We start from the raw sequence: 16,320 nt of genomic DNA on the forward strand, positions 1-16,320 counted from the left end.
TGGGATGGACTCCTGCCCCCCAGTTCACTCATCTGTGATGGGGTGACGCCTGCCCCCCCAGTTGACTCCACTCCCTCATCTGTGATGGGGTGGACACCTGCCCATCCCGGTTCACTCCTTTTTCCATCATTTGTGACTAGCTCACCCTCCATGCCCCAAACATGACAAGCTCTTTTCTTTTCAGCATCTCATGTATTTTTAAGAAATTTCCTTTTTATCTGGAACCATCAAAGGATTTGGGGAAAAACAGGCACTTAAATGTATCCATGAGTGACCTTTTCTTTCTGGAACCTCTTTAGAACACTTTTTAAATCTTTTCAGAGTGGTATTTCTGAAAACTCCATATTTACATAATTTGCTTTAATCCATTTTTACAAAGGTAAAATTGTATTTTTCAAAAAAATTTTACTTTCACAAAACATAGGATTCATTACTAGCTTTGGAATTGTCATTCATTCATTCAGCTAGATGTCCATCAGCAGAGAAATGGATAAGAAAGCTGTGGTACATATCCACAATGGAATATTACTCAACCATTAAAAAGAATACATTTGAATCAGTTCTAATGAGGTGGATGAAACTGGAGCCTATTATACAGAGTGAAGTAAGCCAGAAAGAAAAACGCCAGTACAGTATACTAACACATATATACAGAATTTAGAAAGATGGTAGTGATAACCCTATATGCAAGACAGTAAAAGAGACACAGATGTATAGAACAGTCTTTTGGACTCTGTGGGAGAAGGCAAGGGTGGGATGATCTGAGAGAACAGCATTGAAACATGTATATTATCATATATGAAACAACAAATGTTTTTTGAGCACCTACTGAGTGCAGGCTCAATGCTGGGTATGCAATAGTCAACTTGACAACTGGGAGTCTCTACAGGGGAAGGTTTAACAAGAAAGCATGCATACACACAGATCATTCGAAACAGAACAAGTTACCTTAGCACTTCTCAAAGTGTTGCCACATGGTTACATCCCTATGTCTAAGCTAATTAAATCTTTCTGGAATCCAAATTTCTTAATTTTCAAAATTGAGTGATTTATTTCTACCAGTGATATGTAGTTTGTACAAAAAGCCAGGACCATTACTGTTATTATTAATTGTGGCATCTTTATCTAGCAGTCCTAAAATTAAGTCTCAAGTTCAGCCTAATTTCTTCACCTTATTTTTCTCAGCCCTTTTAAAATCTTCATTATCAGATAAGCAAAATAAAGGAGGGCCCTCCTGATGAGGGCAGGGGTGGTGGTCTCTGGGTGGACAAGGCAAGGTGCCCAGAGATATGACTCACGTCCATTGCCATTGTTCTGCGTTTTGCCAAAGCTCCTGCGGCAGGAACAAGTTAGGGTGGAGGCTTGTCTATCTGCATTGCTTCCTAGGCTCAGAAACAGGAAAGAAAACAACAACTAAACCACAGATGCTCAATTACCCCTTTAACTGTCCTTTTTCTTTTTCACTGGAGTTTTAAACACAAATGCCTCCGGGCACAAAGGGATGCTGTGTCTGGTTGCTGGTCTGTTAGCCTGTAAAAGCCAGGCCATATGAAACATATGCATGTTTCTCAGGAGAAGAGGGAGTTTAATTTCAATTCTGAGCCTGGTTCTTTGCGAGGTTCCACCCTTCTTGGGAAATAGCTCCAAGTGAATCTGCCTCAGGGGCCGGGGAGACTGTTCTCCAGCCTGAGAAATTCCTCTAAATTGTAATCCCTCTCTTCTCGCCAATTCCCCAGTCTTCCCACTAATAAAGACTTGGCAAATCCATATGGATGGGGGAGACACCAGAGCTATGAGGATGGAGAAGTGGAAGGGGCGGTGGCAGGCATGACCTGCAGCGTGTGGTGGAGGCAGCGTGCAGCGGGGTGTTTCATGGGGCAGGGTCATCCAGGGTGGCGTTGGGTACAAGTACCTCCTTGGAACAAACACCCCAGCAACCTGAGCCAGACGGACACGGCTTTCCATCTGTGTCTCAAAGTGCAACTGGCAAGCAGCCTGCAACAGAATCATCCCTGAGGGTGCTGAAAAACGGCAGTTCTAGGGCATCCAACCAGTGACTGAGAATCTCCATGCTGAGACCCTGGAATTGGTAGTTTGAGTATTTTGCTCTCTCCAAGTAATTCGGATGCAGCAGTATGAAAACTTCTGGTTAACAACAACAACAACAGAAACAGTTAGCTACCAGTATACTTGCAACACTAGCCAAATTATCTGGCTTCTCTGTGTTCATTTTCTCATCTGCAAGTGGAGCTCACTGCTCCCTGCTTGCAAAGCTGTTTGAGGGAACACAACAGGACATTTACGTCCTTAGCACAGCGCTCACACTGGAAATGCTCCCCTGGGCTTGCTAGGTGGCTCAGGGGTAAAGAATCCGCCTGCCAATGCAGGACACCCAGGGAAGTTGAGTTTGATCCCTGGATCGGGAATATCCCCTGGGAGAGGAAATGGCAACCCACTCAGTATCCTTGCCTGAAAAATCCTATGGACAGAGTAGCCTGGTGGGCTACAATCCACGGGGTTGCAAAGAGTCAGACACGACTGAGCTAGAATGACATTCTTCTAGCATCCTTCTTAACATGTGTGTACAAATTTTACCAGCTATACACATTCACAAATGACCCCAAAAGACCAATACAGGGTTTTGTTTCTTTAACCTGGCATCCAGTGTTCTATGTCAGTTTATTTTGAATTCAGAGAATGTTCCTATGCAGGGATTCTCTCCACTCCCATCCCAGAGAACTGGTCAGGAGGTTGTCAGTTTGGGGGAGATAGTCGGGGTCCATGCTCTTAGATGAGAAAGAAAATTGCACTTCCAGTTTTACTAGCCTTAAATGAAAGGTAGCATTTCCTTCAATTATGAACATAGGTACCAAATCACCATAATATAAGCATCACCTGATTATGTGTCTTCAGCAGAAATCACCATGTTACACTTATTGGAGATGCATCCAAAAATCATTTATATTTCTTGTTTGAAATGATAGTAGTTATTAGACCCATCACAAATCTTGTTATTTAATACATTATAACCATGACAACAAAAATATGTTTTGATAACTGTGCTTTAATTGATTTGCTTTGTAAGTCTATGCATTTTATTCACTTTAAAACATTTCCTGAGGAGTCCTTAGGCTTCTGACAGCCAAGAAGGTCCAGAGTGCAAAATTAGGCTAAGAAATCCAGGGCTGATGGCTACTTAAGTTGTCATTTCAAAAACAGCGCCTGTAAGTATAAACTGAGTCACTTTGCTGTATAGCAGAGATTGCCACAATGTTGCAAACCAACTATACTTCAGTAAAAATAAATACATAAATAAATAAGGTGACAGAACCTGTCAGGTTGTCTGCTGGGGAAGGAGTCACAAAGGCTCGTGTGACAAATGAAATGACAATTATTGGCACTAGTCCTGTGTTTTGTAGACCCTGACCTGGGTGTTGGGTGTGTGTGGTCTATTCAGGCATCATGATTCATGTACTGTCACCAACCAAGCAACTGGGACTTGGTTGGGCTCCATTAAGGTGACTGTACATGACCTCGCCATCCTTTCTACCTTTAATTTTTTCCACAATGCTGTCAGTGATGATGGGGCATAAATATCAAAGCATTTGCCATGTAGGTAAAACTTTCAGGATAAGGAATCTCTTTGCTTTTAAAACAGTGTATTTTGATCCAGAAATCAGGAACCCTTCAACTTTCTCCAGTCCCCTTTTTGTCCTTCATCACATCTATTTACGTAGATGTTGGCAGGGTTGCACCCACGTTCCCTTGGCCCTTCCTGGAAATGTTTGCTGATAATTTCTTTACATGCCCACAGTTTTCTGTGTCTCCCTCCCTCCTTGTTAGAGGGAACAAGCTTTCTCCATATACAGGGCAAGATGGAAATTCTGGGGGATGATGCCCGAGAAGCAGCTCTCAAGCAGCGAGGGATAGGAAATGGTGGATAAATGCTCCAGCCTCTTCGCCCCTAGAAGGATGATCTTGGAGCATCTCTTCCAGAAGGTCTCTGGCAGGATAGAGCCCCAGGCACCCACAGTGGTGAGCTATCCATTAGTTCACACCTGTTTTTCAAACCTCTGTCCCCTCTTGTTCTCACCTCCACACTCCGCCATATCGAGTGAGCTTCCTGGGGTCATCCCTCAGGAAGTAATTGTATGCGCATCTTTGTCTTGGATTCTCCTTCTGTCAGAATCCAGGCTAAGGTCATCTATTCTCTTGATTCAGAGTACACACGTTTCAAGACTTCTGTTGACAGGTTTGCTGCACAATCTGGACGAATGCTATATTGTCTCCCTTTCACAGAACTGCTCCTGCTAGTACGTTTTGTACCTGCTTCAGAGCAAATCCATCTTCTCTCTGCCTGAAATCTCATTACCGTTTCTTTGATGACCTAGTGATAGTCATTGGATTGATTTGAGCAGAGTCTGAACTCACTGAGTTGATAACTTCATGGAATGATTTTATTTTTCCAGTAATTGCTGCTGAGTGTGTTCTTCCCAGTGGATAAAGGGAACACAACAATAACTCAGCCTGATTCTATCTGTCTAAGCCATTAAAAAAGACAATCTCATGGGAATTCAAAATAACACCCCTTTCCTTTGCTCGGGCTAAGCTTGCAGTGGAGAAAGAGACAGAAGTAGCAATGCATAGGTAGTGGCGGGAAACATGGTGTGCTTTCTTATTCTTTCTTTCTTCTGAGTCTCTCCCCCAAATCAAATCTCTTGCTAACTCACGGCTCAAACTTATGGGGAGACATCAGGCGGGGAGCGTTCGGTAACACAGCTGGCTGCAATCAGCTCCCTCGGAGATGCTGTTGGAGGAAGGTGAGATGCCTGAATCTCATTTGTGTCCGCCTGAAGACAGCCTCTGCTTTTGGAGTGGTCCTGCTGTAGACGACATATGTGGTTTTAGAGTAATATTCAGCTCCTCCCCAGCGCCTGCACACCATAGGGAAGCAGCCACAGACGTCCCTGGTGGTCCAGTGGTTGAGAATCCAATTGCCAGCACAGGGACACAGGTTCAATCCCCAGGCCAGGATGATTCCACATGCCATGGGGCAACTAAGCCCGCGTGCCACAGCTATTCAGGCCATGCTCCAGAGCCTGCAAGCTGCAACTACTCCCGCATGCTGCAACTGCTGAGGCCACCACAAGAAGAAGCCTGCGTCCTGCACCTAAAGAGTAGCCCCGCTAGCCCCAACTAGAGGAAGCCCATGTGTGGCAACAAAGACAACACAGCCACAAACAAAACCGACAAATAAAAAATGGGGAAAAGGAAAAGCAGCCGTATTTTCCTTTGATCCCCGCACGGTGCATGCCTCCAATGCCCTCGCCAAGTTGGGCTCCACCCCATTTCTTAGTTAAGCGCTGGCCATGCGCCCTGCTCCCTCTCCACGCGCCCTCGGAGCCAGAGGAAATGGGTGTCTTCCATGCCCGCCAAGGGCTTCAGGGACCTGCCTGGGGAAGGTTGCTTCCATCTTTCTCTTCCCAGGCACACAATATATACTATCCAGAGGTCTCATCCTGAGTCTCAGGCTACGTATGTCCTGAGGGTTTTCACTTTCTGATTTCCAGATGAGAAATGAACTCTTTATGTATCAGCATCCCTCCCAACTTCATGGGACAAATGCTAACATTTCCCCTGTCATCAAGTGTAGGAGGGGTCCCAACACTCGCTTTCAGTCTCCCGGAGAGCGTCTCTGATCCAGAACAACCTCCTGATTATGTCTTTTGTGGGTAAAAGCATTCAGATCAGTCCAGCATCTTTGGAACAAGAGAGGTAGAGTAGGACTCTTTGGCCATGAATCTAGCTTTCCTTGAAGTTAGCCTTCCAGAATTAAATTTATTTTCTTCATAGCAGTATCTGCATTCTTATCTTACAATGTTTGTAACCTCTGGGGATAGGAATGTTTATCTGTGGTTCATGTCAATGTGATATTACATATAATTTTACAGCAGCTCATTTGCATTCCCCAAGATCATAAAGACATCATTCTTGTCACTCAAGAAACATATTCAGGAAATCACTAGAGTTTACAATGACACAGTGGAAAAAAAGGCAAACATTTATTTTTATTTGCAAGAGCAGTTTCTGCCAATAGTGCTCACAAAACATTTTAAGCTACAGTAACTTTTGGTAAACTCAATGAAGACTTTAGAAAAGACCCAGTAATAAGAAAATTACAGAAAAATCTCCATTACACTGTTGAAAATGTTTGGAATCCAAAATCCACTATTTTCTGCAATGGTTTTTAATATTTGCTCTGGTTAAAAAAAGATTTTCTTTTTGTTTCCTTTCTACTTCTACATAGTCCTGGCTAACTGAATACAATCTCTTCCATATCTGCCATTTTCTGGATTTAGATTATTTTCATTCTTACATCCTTATATTAATATTTTAACATTTTACATAAAACATTGAATGTGTTGTGTTTTATGAAAAAAACTGTAGATCCTATTTATGATGAGGCATTTCCAGTTTAGGGAAAAACTGAAAATCTAAACAGTAGAAAGTCATTTTATGCCTTTTTTTCCTTTTTAGCTATAATAAATAATTAGCAACCTATTAATTACAAACATTCTTAATTAGGCTTAGAGTAACCAGAGCATTTTCAAAATTTTAAATTCATGTTCCTTACAGTATGTGAAGTCATTAAGAAAAGCCTCTGGTTTTCCAGTTTGGTAACAAATGGCTTTCGTTTGATGCAGAATTAATAGAAACTAATGATGACTATGTAGCTTTTCCAGAGTTTTAAAGGCAAATCTATATTGGCCTACAGTTAACATGCAAATTCTTCCAACAAGCAACACAAAATGTATTGTAGTAGTCATTCATGTTTATCAACATTCAAGAAGATCTAGTCAGCAGCACAACTCTCCTATGTCAGAAACACATAACATGGTCACAACTGAATTCAGATCACACCTGGGAAAAACCCCCTTTTCCTAATGCATCCTCTAGAGTGCAGACTTCCAGTATGGTACAGAAACAGTAGGAATGAATACTGCGGTGCGAAGGTAAGCACAGACAAGAGTTTGGTATGCCAGCATACAGAGCTTTAACAACAGCGACAAACAAAACCAAACACCTTGCCCTGTTCTCTCTCTTTCCTTCTGTGAGACTAGAATTCTCAGTCTTCTAGAAACATTCAGTTCAGGGAATGAAGTCCAAACGACCCGAGCACTGCGGCGCTGAATCAAGTTGGCGAAGGGGCGGGACGTGGAGTTCAGCCCCTCCCACAGACACATCAAACCATCCTAGCACTGAAATTGCTCCTCGGAGGGGAAATTTGGCCACAAAGGGACGTCACACTCACTTAAGAGAAGGTCCTAGGGGAAACATACTGCCTGCAAAAGATGGTTTACTGCTACTAAGAGGTTTGAAGGAAAATGTGATTTTCCAAAATATTTAGTTTTCTCCCAAGGAATATTTTTGGCGGTATACCGTGGCTCAAATTTCACTGCATTATTTTTGGTTGGATAAATGAAATGTGCACCCACTCCCATCACCATCACTCTTAAGTCTTCTTCCAACACATAAGACACTTGTTAAGATAAGAAAGATATTCTACTAAAGCTGACGGTGATTGACAGTCATTCAGTACTCAAAGTTCCTAAAGAGTTGTTGGTTCTCTGATAGGGATAAAAAAGTAGGAAAGACTTTTTTCAAACTCTTCCTAGTAAACAGGTATTACTTCAACTGATACAATAGCTACGTGACATCAAAGTACTATAAATTATCAAAACTATTGTACAGAAAAATTACAAATTCATTGCAAAATACATTACACTGCTACCATTAAGAAAAAAGTGCTTTTTGTTTTCCTTTCTTTTTTTTTTTTTTTGCCAGAAAAGTATTCTTTCAATATAGAAAATCCTATGCATTACCCTGCATGTGGCTAGGATATACCATAAGAGAGTTTGTACTGAGTCCTCCTGATTTTCTGGATGAAAGGCTGAAAAATAATGACTTATTAAAGCCATGTCCCAAATGACGGTGCCAGCTGTCGGTGGAGAGATGCCTGTTTCAGACACAAGAGGATGCGCTGGTCTGCCGAGCCCATCAGTCAGCTGGTCTGGGTCCCCAGCTTCCCTTGCGTTCTCCTGAGCAGGTCTCGCAGCCTCGTCTCACTTTCACCCCTGTGACCTTGCGCTCAGTGATGCCGGTACTGCCTCATGAGAGGAACGATGCAGGACGGCGGCCCCGCCAGCTTCAGGAACGGGTGTCTGAGGAGCTCCTGCGCTGTGGCCCTCTGAGAAGGCTCCCGCACCAGCATCAGGTCTAGGAATGCCCGCAGCACTGAGGAGACCTGCGGGGACACAAGACGACCTCCTGAGGACTAACGCCGAGACCCGACCCGGCCCCTAACGGGGCCTCGAGCAAACGCCCAGCAAAGACTTCCTCCGACAACGCCAAAGTCCAGAAAGGCAGCTTGAAGAGAAAGAGGTTACGGGAGCAAAAGCAGGCATTGCCTTTCTTAACACATGCTGTTTTCCTTGTCTTTTTCAAACCTGAAATAATAGGAGTAAGTGAAGGTACAACAAAGATATGTTCTAAATAAGAGACAATAACAGCTTTATGATGCACCCACTATGTTCAGATGCTGGTCACACACATTTGATGAACACTGTTATAAACATGGAGTGAGTTTTATTTTTTTATTTTTCTAACCACGCAACCGTCTAAGCTTTGTGCAATTCCTTTTTTTAAAAAAAGAAGATTTTTTTTTGATGTGGACCACTTTTCAAGTCTTTATTGAATTGGTTACAATATTGCTTCTGCTTTATGCTTTTTTATTTTTCTGGCCTCACGGCATGGAGGATCTTAGCTCCCAGATCAGGGATCAAACCCACAACCCCGGCATTGGGAGGGAAGTCTTAACCACTGGACTGGCAGGGAAGTTCCCGAATTCCTTTCTTGAAGAGAAACAAATTTCCCTAAGGAATCTGACAACAGAGAGCATCTGTCCTTTAGTTTCTTGTAATTTACTTTTTTGCAGTATAGCTTATGTACATTCAAGTACACAAAAAGCATATGTTTTACAGCAGTTCTTTAAAACACACACACACACGCACATATGTATACACCTATATGTTCCATACTCCTACCCAGGTTCCCTGGGTCGAGAAGATCCCCTGGAGGAGGGCATGGCAACCCACTCCAGTATTCTTGCCTGGGAAATCCCATGGACAGAGGAGCCTGGTGGGCTACAGTCCGTGGGGTCGCAAAGAGTCAGACACGACCGAGCACAGCCCATTATTTAAACTGTCCAGTGTCGTAAAATGTTCAGGCTCTTGTTCAATCCAAGCAGCTTCCCCGCTTTGTTGCAGGTCCAGCCAGCCTACATGAGTGATTCTCCGGAGCTCTTGCCTAAGGTGTAGGGATGAGGGAAAAGGAGATGCCACTACAAACAATTCTCTCCCTCTCAGTATCTGGGGGGCAGTGGGATGGTCGGCACTTTCAGTGCTCATCTGTGGAAACAGCTCTCTCAGCAAGCCCTGCCCCACTGGCGGCCACACAGAGGTGGTTCTTCGACTTAGCATCTTCTGAGCTTGGCTCTGCTTGATGATGCCTGGAAACCAGAAAAGACCCTCACTGGTTCCCTCACCATGTTGCTCATTGCCCTGTACTATTGAGCCCCTGTCCACCCTCTGACATGCCTCATCCTTCACCTTGCTCACTTTGCTCTGGCTGAGGGTCTTCAAACTGCTCCTCCCTATACCTGGGATGTTTTTTATCCCAGATCTTTGCATGACTTGCTCCTTTTTGCCAATCAGGCTCCAGTCCCTTGAAAGGACTTCCTTCAACCCTCAGCCAAAACTAACTCCCAACTCCTTTTCTGCCCCCCTCAGTCACATCACAGTGTTTTATTCATTTCCTGGCATGTACTACTCTCTAAAATTATTTTGAGCATCGATTTGTGTTATCTGCTTCCCCAGCTAGAACGAAACTCCTCTGAGAATCAGGAAATGTGGGGCTTTGAGCTGGGATGTCCCGGTCATTAGAACACTCCCCAGCGTGTCTTAAATTCTCAGTGCGGAAGTGCTAAGAGACGCCCACCCATAGGAGAGGAGTTCATGTACCCAGTTTCACAGAGGAGCTTCAGAGAGTGAGGGGCAGACTCACTGACCCAAGGGACTGAACGAGATGGGCAGAGACCTGAACTCAGTAACTAACTCCGTAGCAGACAGCTGGTGAGAAGCTACCACCGCAGAGAGACTGCAGCCTGCTGCCCGGCGACGGCCGAAGGGTGAGTGGGGGTGGCAAGGAGAAGCAAGGGGAAGTGGGCACGTGTACACTTAGAGCTGGTGCGTGATGCTGGACAGCAGAAGCTAACAGAGCACTTCAAAGTGACTGAAAAGCAAATTAAAAAGCAAAACAAGGTCCATGCCCAGAAACCAGGATCTACTCCCAGATGGGATGTGCCAGGCTTTACCACTCCAGACAGAGGGAAAAATCAGAGAGCGACGTGGAGTTTCAGCAACGGATGCTGCTTCTCACCTTGTGCAGGTCCTTCACTCTTGGAGGTAAACTGTCCCGGATCCGCCGCATGGCCTGGAGGGGGGGCTCGTTGAAGTAGGGGGGCTCGCCATCAATCATCTCGATCACCATGATTCCAAGGGACCAGATGTCCACCTGTTAGGCACAGTGATTATCTCAGGCAAAGAGAACTTTCTGAAAGGCTGAGTATGGCCAGGGAACCCAGTAGATTCATACTCATTCATAAATTTATATGGTATTTGTAACTTCTCAAAATCTACAATTCAGATTTATAGGCTGAACAGTTGAGTGACCAAGTGTTTGCTACTGGTCTTCGCCTGCTTTTTAAAGGCAACTTCAGTGAAGATTCTGACTATAAGGTACATGTCTTACCACTCTTAAATTCAGAACCTTAAAAAAAAATCCTGTTAACTTAGGTGGTTCACAGTCTATCAGGTCAGATGAGAAAACCATTCAAAGTTTTATGTTACAAACAGAGAAGAAAATTACATTTAAACCATAAAAAAATAAGAAAAGTTTTTGGCATATTCATAACAAACTCCAAAGAGCTACACTGCACAACACAATATATCCTGATTCTTTTATTAAGTTGATTTTTTAAGTTCTTTGCTGCCGTATTTAGGTTTTTCCCTTTGTGTTTTATCGCTCTGAAGCAGTGTACACAAAACTGTATTCTATAAAACCATTGTCAGGGACTGGAGGAAAGGAAAGAGAGAGATGACAAGCAATCCTTCCCGCTTAAAGAATGGGAAGTCAGGGCAATGAGGTGCCAGAGCTGCTATAAATTCCCAGGCCCTGGCAGCTCCCTCGTCCCTCATTACACCTCTTATCAGTTAGCTGCATTCCTGCCCTTGCCCAGAAGTGACCTCCCCTGAGAGCTGATGCTCTGGGGACCACGGTGAGATAAGCAAGAGGCATACTTATCTGAGGGCGGCGCAGCAGCGAAGGAGGGTCAGCCGCCAGTCCGGCCGCTGTCCTCCGCTCACCGGTCCACGCCCCCTCCCCCGGCTGCCCGCCCAGGACCGCCCCCTGCAGCACAGTGTGTGGACACGCCGTGCGCCCAGGCGAACATGCTGCTTGCCTCCCTGTATGCGCGTCTCAGAGCTTTAGTTACACTGTTCCCGCCCCCGAAGGCGCTCCTCCACTTCTGCCCCTCGTTTTATGCATCCACACCTTGTCCCTTAATAGGTTAGGAGCAGGTGTGGGAGCAACTTAAGTGTCCATCAGCAGATGAATGGATAAAAAAAGACGTGGTATATATACAATGGAGTATTAGCCATTAAAAGGAATGAAATGCTACCATCTGCAATGGCACAGATGGACTTGGAAGGTATTATAAGTGAAGAAGGTCAGACAAAGACAAATATTGTATGGCATCACTTATGCGTGAAATCTAAAAAATGCAACAAACCAGTGAATAAAACAAAAAAGAACCAGACTAATAGAGAACAAACTTGTAGTTATAAGTGGGCAGAGGGAAGGAGGGAAGGGCAATAAGGGGACAGGAGAATTTAAAAAACAGAAGGTCACTATGGGATTATATGGAATCATATGTGTGAAATGCTTTGAAAATTATAAATTATAGAATTTAGAGAATTGTGTAATAAAAAAGACAATTTTTTTTAATTTAAAAAAGTCAGTAACAACAAAAATAGATTGAGAGGTTATTTCCTTTCCAGAAGAAACAGAAATTGTGCTATGTTTTAAAATATATTGCAATATTCATATATGAATTTTTCCTATGGGAAAACATTATTTCTCACCCGAATATTCACCCCGATCTGTGGAGCTTTCTCTGACCCTGCATCCTGTGAACACACCTGCTCAGCTGTGGGTCTCCCGCCACTTTCCGGTTTGCGCTGGCCCTGGGGTCAGATGAGGGCTGGAGTGCCTTTCCCACTGCCCATGTGGGACCTACACACTGCCAGTCAATGCTGTCGTGACACCCCAAGGGTGGACAGACTCTCTTCTGCCACAACTTGCTCTGTGGAAAGCCTGGTGAATGGCGATCGCAAGTGGAGTTAAGTCATCAAGCTGGCTTTCTGGGGTCACTAACGAGCTCAGAACCCTTGCGTCTCAGCCAGGCCCTGCCGACTCCCCAGCCACCACATTGCCTCCTTACCTCTGTCCCATACGGCAGCCTGGAAATCACCTCGGGTGCCATCCAGTAGGGGGTACCAACCAGAGATTTCCTCTTCGGCACCTCTTTGGAAACTTGGGCACAGAAACCAAAGTCAGACAGCTTGATCTGAAAAGGAAAGGAATGCAACAAACTAACCATTTAAAAACACTGGCTTCAACATTTGGGGCAAGATGGAGGGACCTAGAGATTTTCATATAATGAAGTCAGAAAGAGAGAGACAAATATCATATGGTCTCACTTATCCATGGAACCCAGAACAAATGATACATGTGAGCTTATCTCTGAAAAAGAAACAGACTCAGATATAGAGAACAGAGTTGTTGCCAGGCAGGGGGATGGGCAGATGGGGGTTTGGGATCAGCAGAGGCAAAGGGCGTGTGTAAGATGGACAAGCAGCAAGGTCCTGTGGTGGAGCACAGGGGCCTGAACTCAGCATCGTGACAATCCACAATGGAAGAGAATGTGAAAAGGAATACACACACACACACATATACACACATGCAATTGAACCACTTTGCCGAATAACAGAAATTAAGGCAACATTGTAAATCAACTATACTTCAATAAAATAAATCTTAAAAATATACTGGCTCCAAAATGTGGAAATACAACAAAAGTTCAGCTTCAAAGCAAAATCCTCTCATCATCCACAGGCCTTGGATGTATCAGCGGAGGGGCTCTCAGACCCTTTCGTTGGAAAAGCACAACCCATTTTAATGAAAAAAAGCTCTCATGGCTCCACCAGGACTGACTTTCAAATGTTTAACTCCTGCTGCTGATATCTTTTTATAAGATCATGAAATAATATAATATACCCAAAACAAGAAACTCATCAAAATTCAAGGCCAGTACTTCCATTTAATGTAAGAGATGATGCTTTAGTGCAAATAAACTGCTAGTCACAAAGCGAGTTTTGTACAAACTGCTACAGTTAGGTTTTTTCCCACTGAACACGTTTGGATTTCTAAGAACCCTGAGATGATTCCAATAACCACCCTCATTTCTATGTTTGAATTATTGCAAGACCCCACTGGTAAAGGATGCTGGAACACCACTGTAGGCACAGGCTGCCCTTTTCTTTTGGCTTTCCTCCTCTCTCAGGATAACTCAAGTTGCCAAGGGAATTATGAGCATAAAAACTTGGTGTTAACAATTAGTTACTAGGAGTTCAAGGTGTTCAACTTAATTACCCATTGTGCATGCATATATGTTGTTTATTTTAGAGGTCATCCAAAAGGAAAACCCTGAGATTTCTTGCCCAGAGCTTTTAAGAATACTCTTAAGAATGCATTGCATCGTTAGGAACCCCGCCAGGTTATATATATTCCAGGTGACCAGGATTCAGTTTATTTTTGGGAGGCTTGATTCCTGCTCATGATGACCTGATCTGATTGGAGAGGATTGTCACTTAGGATTATTGGTGATAATGGGATGCATTAAAAAAATGCTTCAGGCATTGTTTGGCAATGGTCATTTGAAGTGAAAATTGCCATAAATCAAAGGTATGGTCTCTAAGGCACAGATTCTCCCTTGATTCTCTTATATCTCTGAACTGTTTTCAGATCTCTGAACTGTTTTCAGCCTTTTTTTTCTGGCTGTCTCTGCTGCCCACACCGTAATACTGGGACTTCCTGGAGTTCAGGTCCCAGTGCTCACCTCTTCTCTTTTTATGTGCTCTTGCTAGATACTTTTTTCCTCTCCCAGGCTTAATGAAGATTTCTCTCCTTCATTCTAAACCTACACATCCATCCAGTATATGTCTCTACATGGAGTTAATTCTTGTGAAGGGTGTAAGGTCCACGTCTAGATTTATTTTTTGAGCATGTGGATATCCAGTTGTTCCAGCACCATTTGTTGAAAAGACAGTCTTTGCTCCATTGTGTTGTCTTCAGTCATGTCTGACTCTTTGTGACCCTATGGACTGTGGCCCTGCCAGGCTTCTCTGTCCATGGGATTCTTCAGGAAAGAATACTGGAGTGGGTTGCCACGCCCTTCCCCAGGGGATCTTCCCGACTCAGCGATCACACCCACATCTCAGGCACCACCTGCATTGCCACTAGTGTCGCCCAGGAAGCCCTGTGCCGCTTCACTCCCTTCTCAGAGGTCAGTTGACTCTGCTTATGTGGGTCTGCTCCTGGGCTGTCTATCCTGTTTTATTGGTCTGATGATGGACAGGGAAGCCTGATGTGCCACAGCCCATGGGGTTGCAAAGAGTTGAACATGACTGAGGAACTGAGCTAAACTGATAAATTTTAGAATCAATATGTCAATACTTACAAAACAACTTGCTGAGATTTTGACTGAAGATTATATTGAATTTATGGGTCAGGTTGGAAAGAACATCTTGACAGTACTGAGTCCTTCCTCTCCTGCAACCTTATTATGATCACTTATTGTTCTAGTTTTTCTTGTTGATGCTTTCAGATTTTCTACATACATGATCATGTCATCTATGATCAAAGAGAGTTTTAATTTCTTCTTTCTCAATCTGTGTACCTTTTATTCCTTTTCTTATTTTATTGCATCAGCTAGTGCTTCCAGTATGCTGTTGAAAAAGAATAGTGAAAGGGGACATCTTTGCCTTTTTCCTAAACTTAGTGGGAAAGCATATTCAATACTTAAGCATACCTCAAGGCCCTGATCACGTCTCACTTTCTCTAGAATTTTTCTTAGGAGCCCTTATTGATTTACCTGATCTCCAAATTTGTAAGGATTTAGCAATCATTTAACTTTGAACTGTTTTCCAATGCTGATTTTGTCACTCCAGCTAGGAATGACCTTGCTCGGGGGCAATAGAGCTGTCTTTTAATTGTGAAGCCATACTGTGTTAAGATCTGGGAAAGCAGTAGGTACTCAAAAAATGCATGCTATTAGGTTGACTTTATTTGACATTGACATATATATGGGTTTTTATATACAGAATATGGCTTCCCCAATGGCTGAGTGGGTAAAGAATCTGCCTGCAATGCAGGAGAGAGACACAGGAGACATGGGTTTGATCCCTGGGCTGAGAAGATCCCCTGGAGGAGGAAATGGCAACCAACTTCAGTATTCTTGTCTGAAAATTCCTATGGACAGCAGAGCCTGGAGGGCTACAAAGAGTCGGACACGATTGTGCATATACAATATACACACATACATGAGACAGGAGATCACACAGCAGAGATAACACTGCTTTTCCTTCTAAAATCATCACTGACTTACCAAAGACAACTGCTTCTAGAATCAAAGTTGTAACACAGATGAAATGGAGGTAATGTTTTGGAAATTATTAGTGTTTTTTTTTTTTTCCTTTTTCCATTTCCTTATTCATGATCTTCTCACCAATCAGGCCAAGACTTGTGGGGTGTGGTTTGGGGGTGGGACTCCATCAAATTGGATTGCTCCAGACAGAATGTTAGAGAAAGTTGGTTTAACAGAGAGATGATTTTTCTCCATCGCTTTGGCATATCAAGAATCATACCCAGATGCTTCAGATCATATAATTTCCATGTGGTATAAAGAAGAGTGCCCTTGGAATTCCCTCACAGTCCAGTGGTTAGGACTTGGCACTTTCATCACTCCAGGGTTCAACCCCTCCTCAATGAACTAAGATCCTGCAAGCCACATGGTGTGGCAAAGGCAAACAGAGTGGCCTGTGGCCATGGTAGCTGGCCCATAACTCTTGATGCTTGTAAACG

At 43.6% G+C, this 16,320-nt stretch overlaps 1 protein-coding gene across 5 annotated transcripts in view; it reads right to left on the reverse strand.

Moving 5' to 3' along the window:
- Window positions 1–6,040: 6,040 nt before the first annotated feature.
- Window positions 6,041–16,320, reverse strand: part of PAK5 (p21 (RAC1) activated kinase 5) — a 399,298-nt gene continuing 389,018 nt past the window's right edge. For all 5 annotated transcript variants that reach the window (XM_070471882.1, XM_070471884.1, XM_070471883.1 and 2 more), the window contains exons 8-10: window positions 12,620–12,745; window positions 10,498–10,632; window positions 6,041–8,305 (exon numbers count right to left, since the gene is read on the reverse strand). In XM_070471882.1, the coding sequence (XP_070327983.1) occupies window positions 8,150–8,305; window positions 10,498–10,632; window positions 12,620–12,745 (417 nt within the window). In that variant the 3' untranslated portion in view covers window positions 6,041–8,149. The remainder of the gene's footprint in view (window positions 8,306–10,497; window positions 10,633–12,619; window positions 12,746–16,320) is intronic.

Source organism: Odocoileus virginianus, chromosome 9, assembly GCF_023699985.2.
Source record: "Odocoileus virginianus isolate 20LAN1187 ecotype Illinois chromosome 9, Ovbor_1.2, whole genome shotgun sequence".
NCBI lineage: Eukaryota > Metazoa > Chordata > Mammalia > Artiodactyla > Cervidae > Odocoileus > Odocoileus virginianus.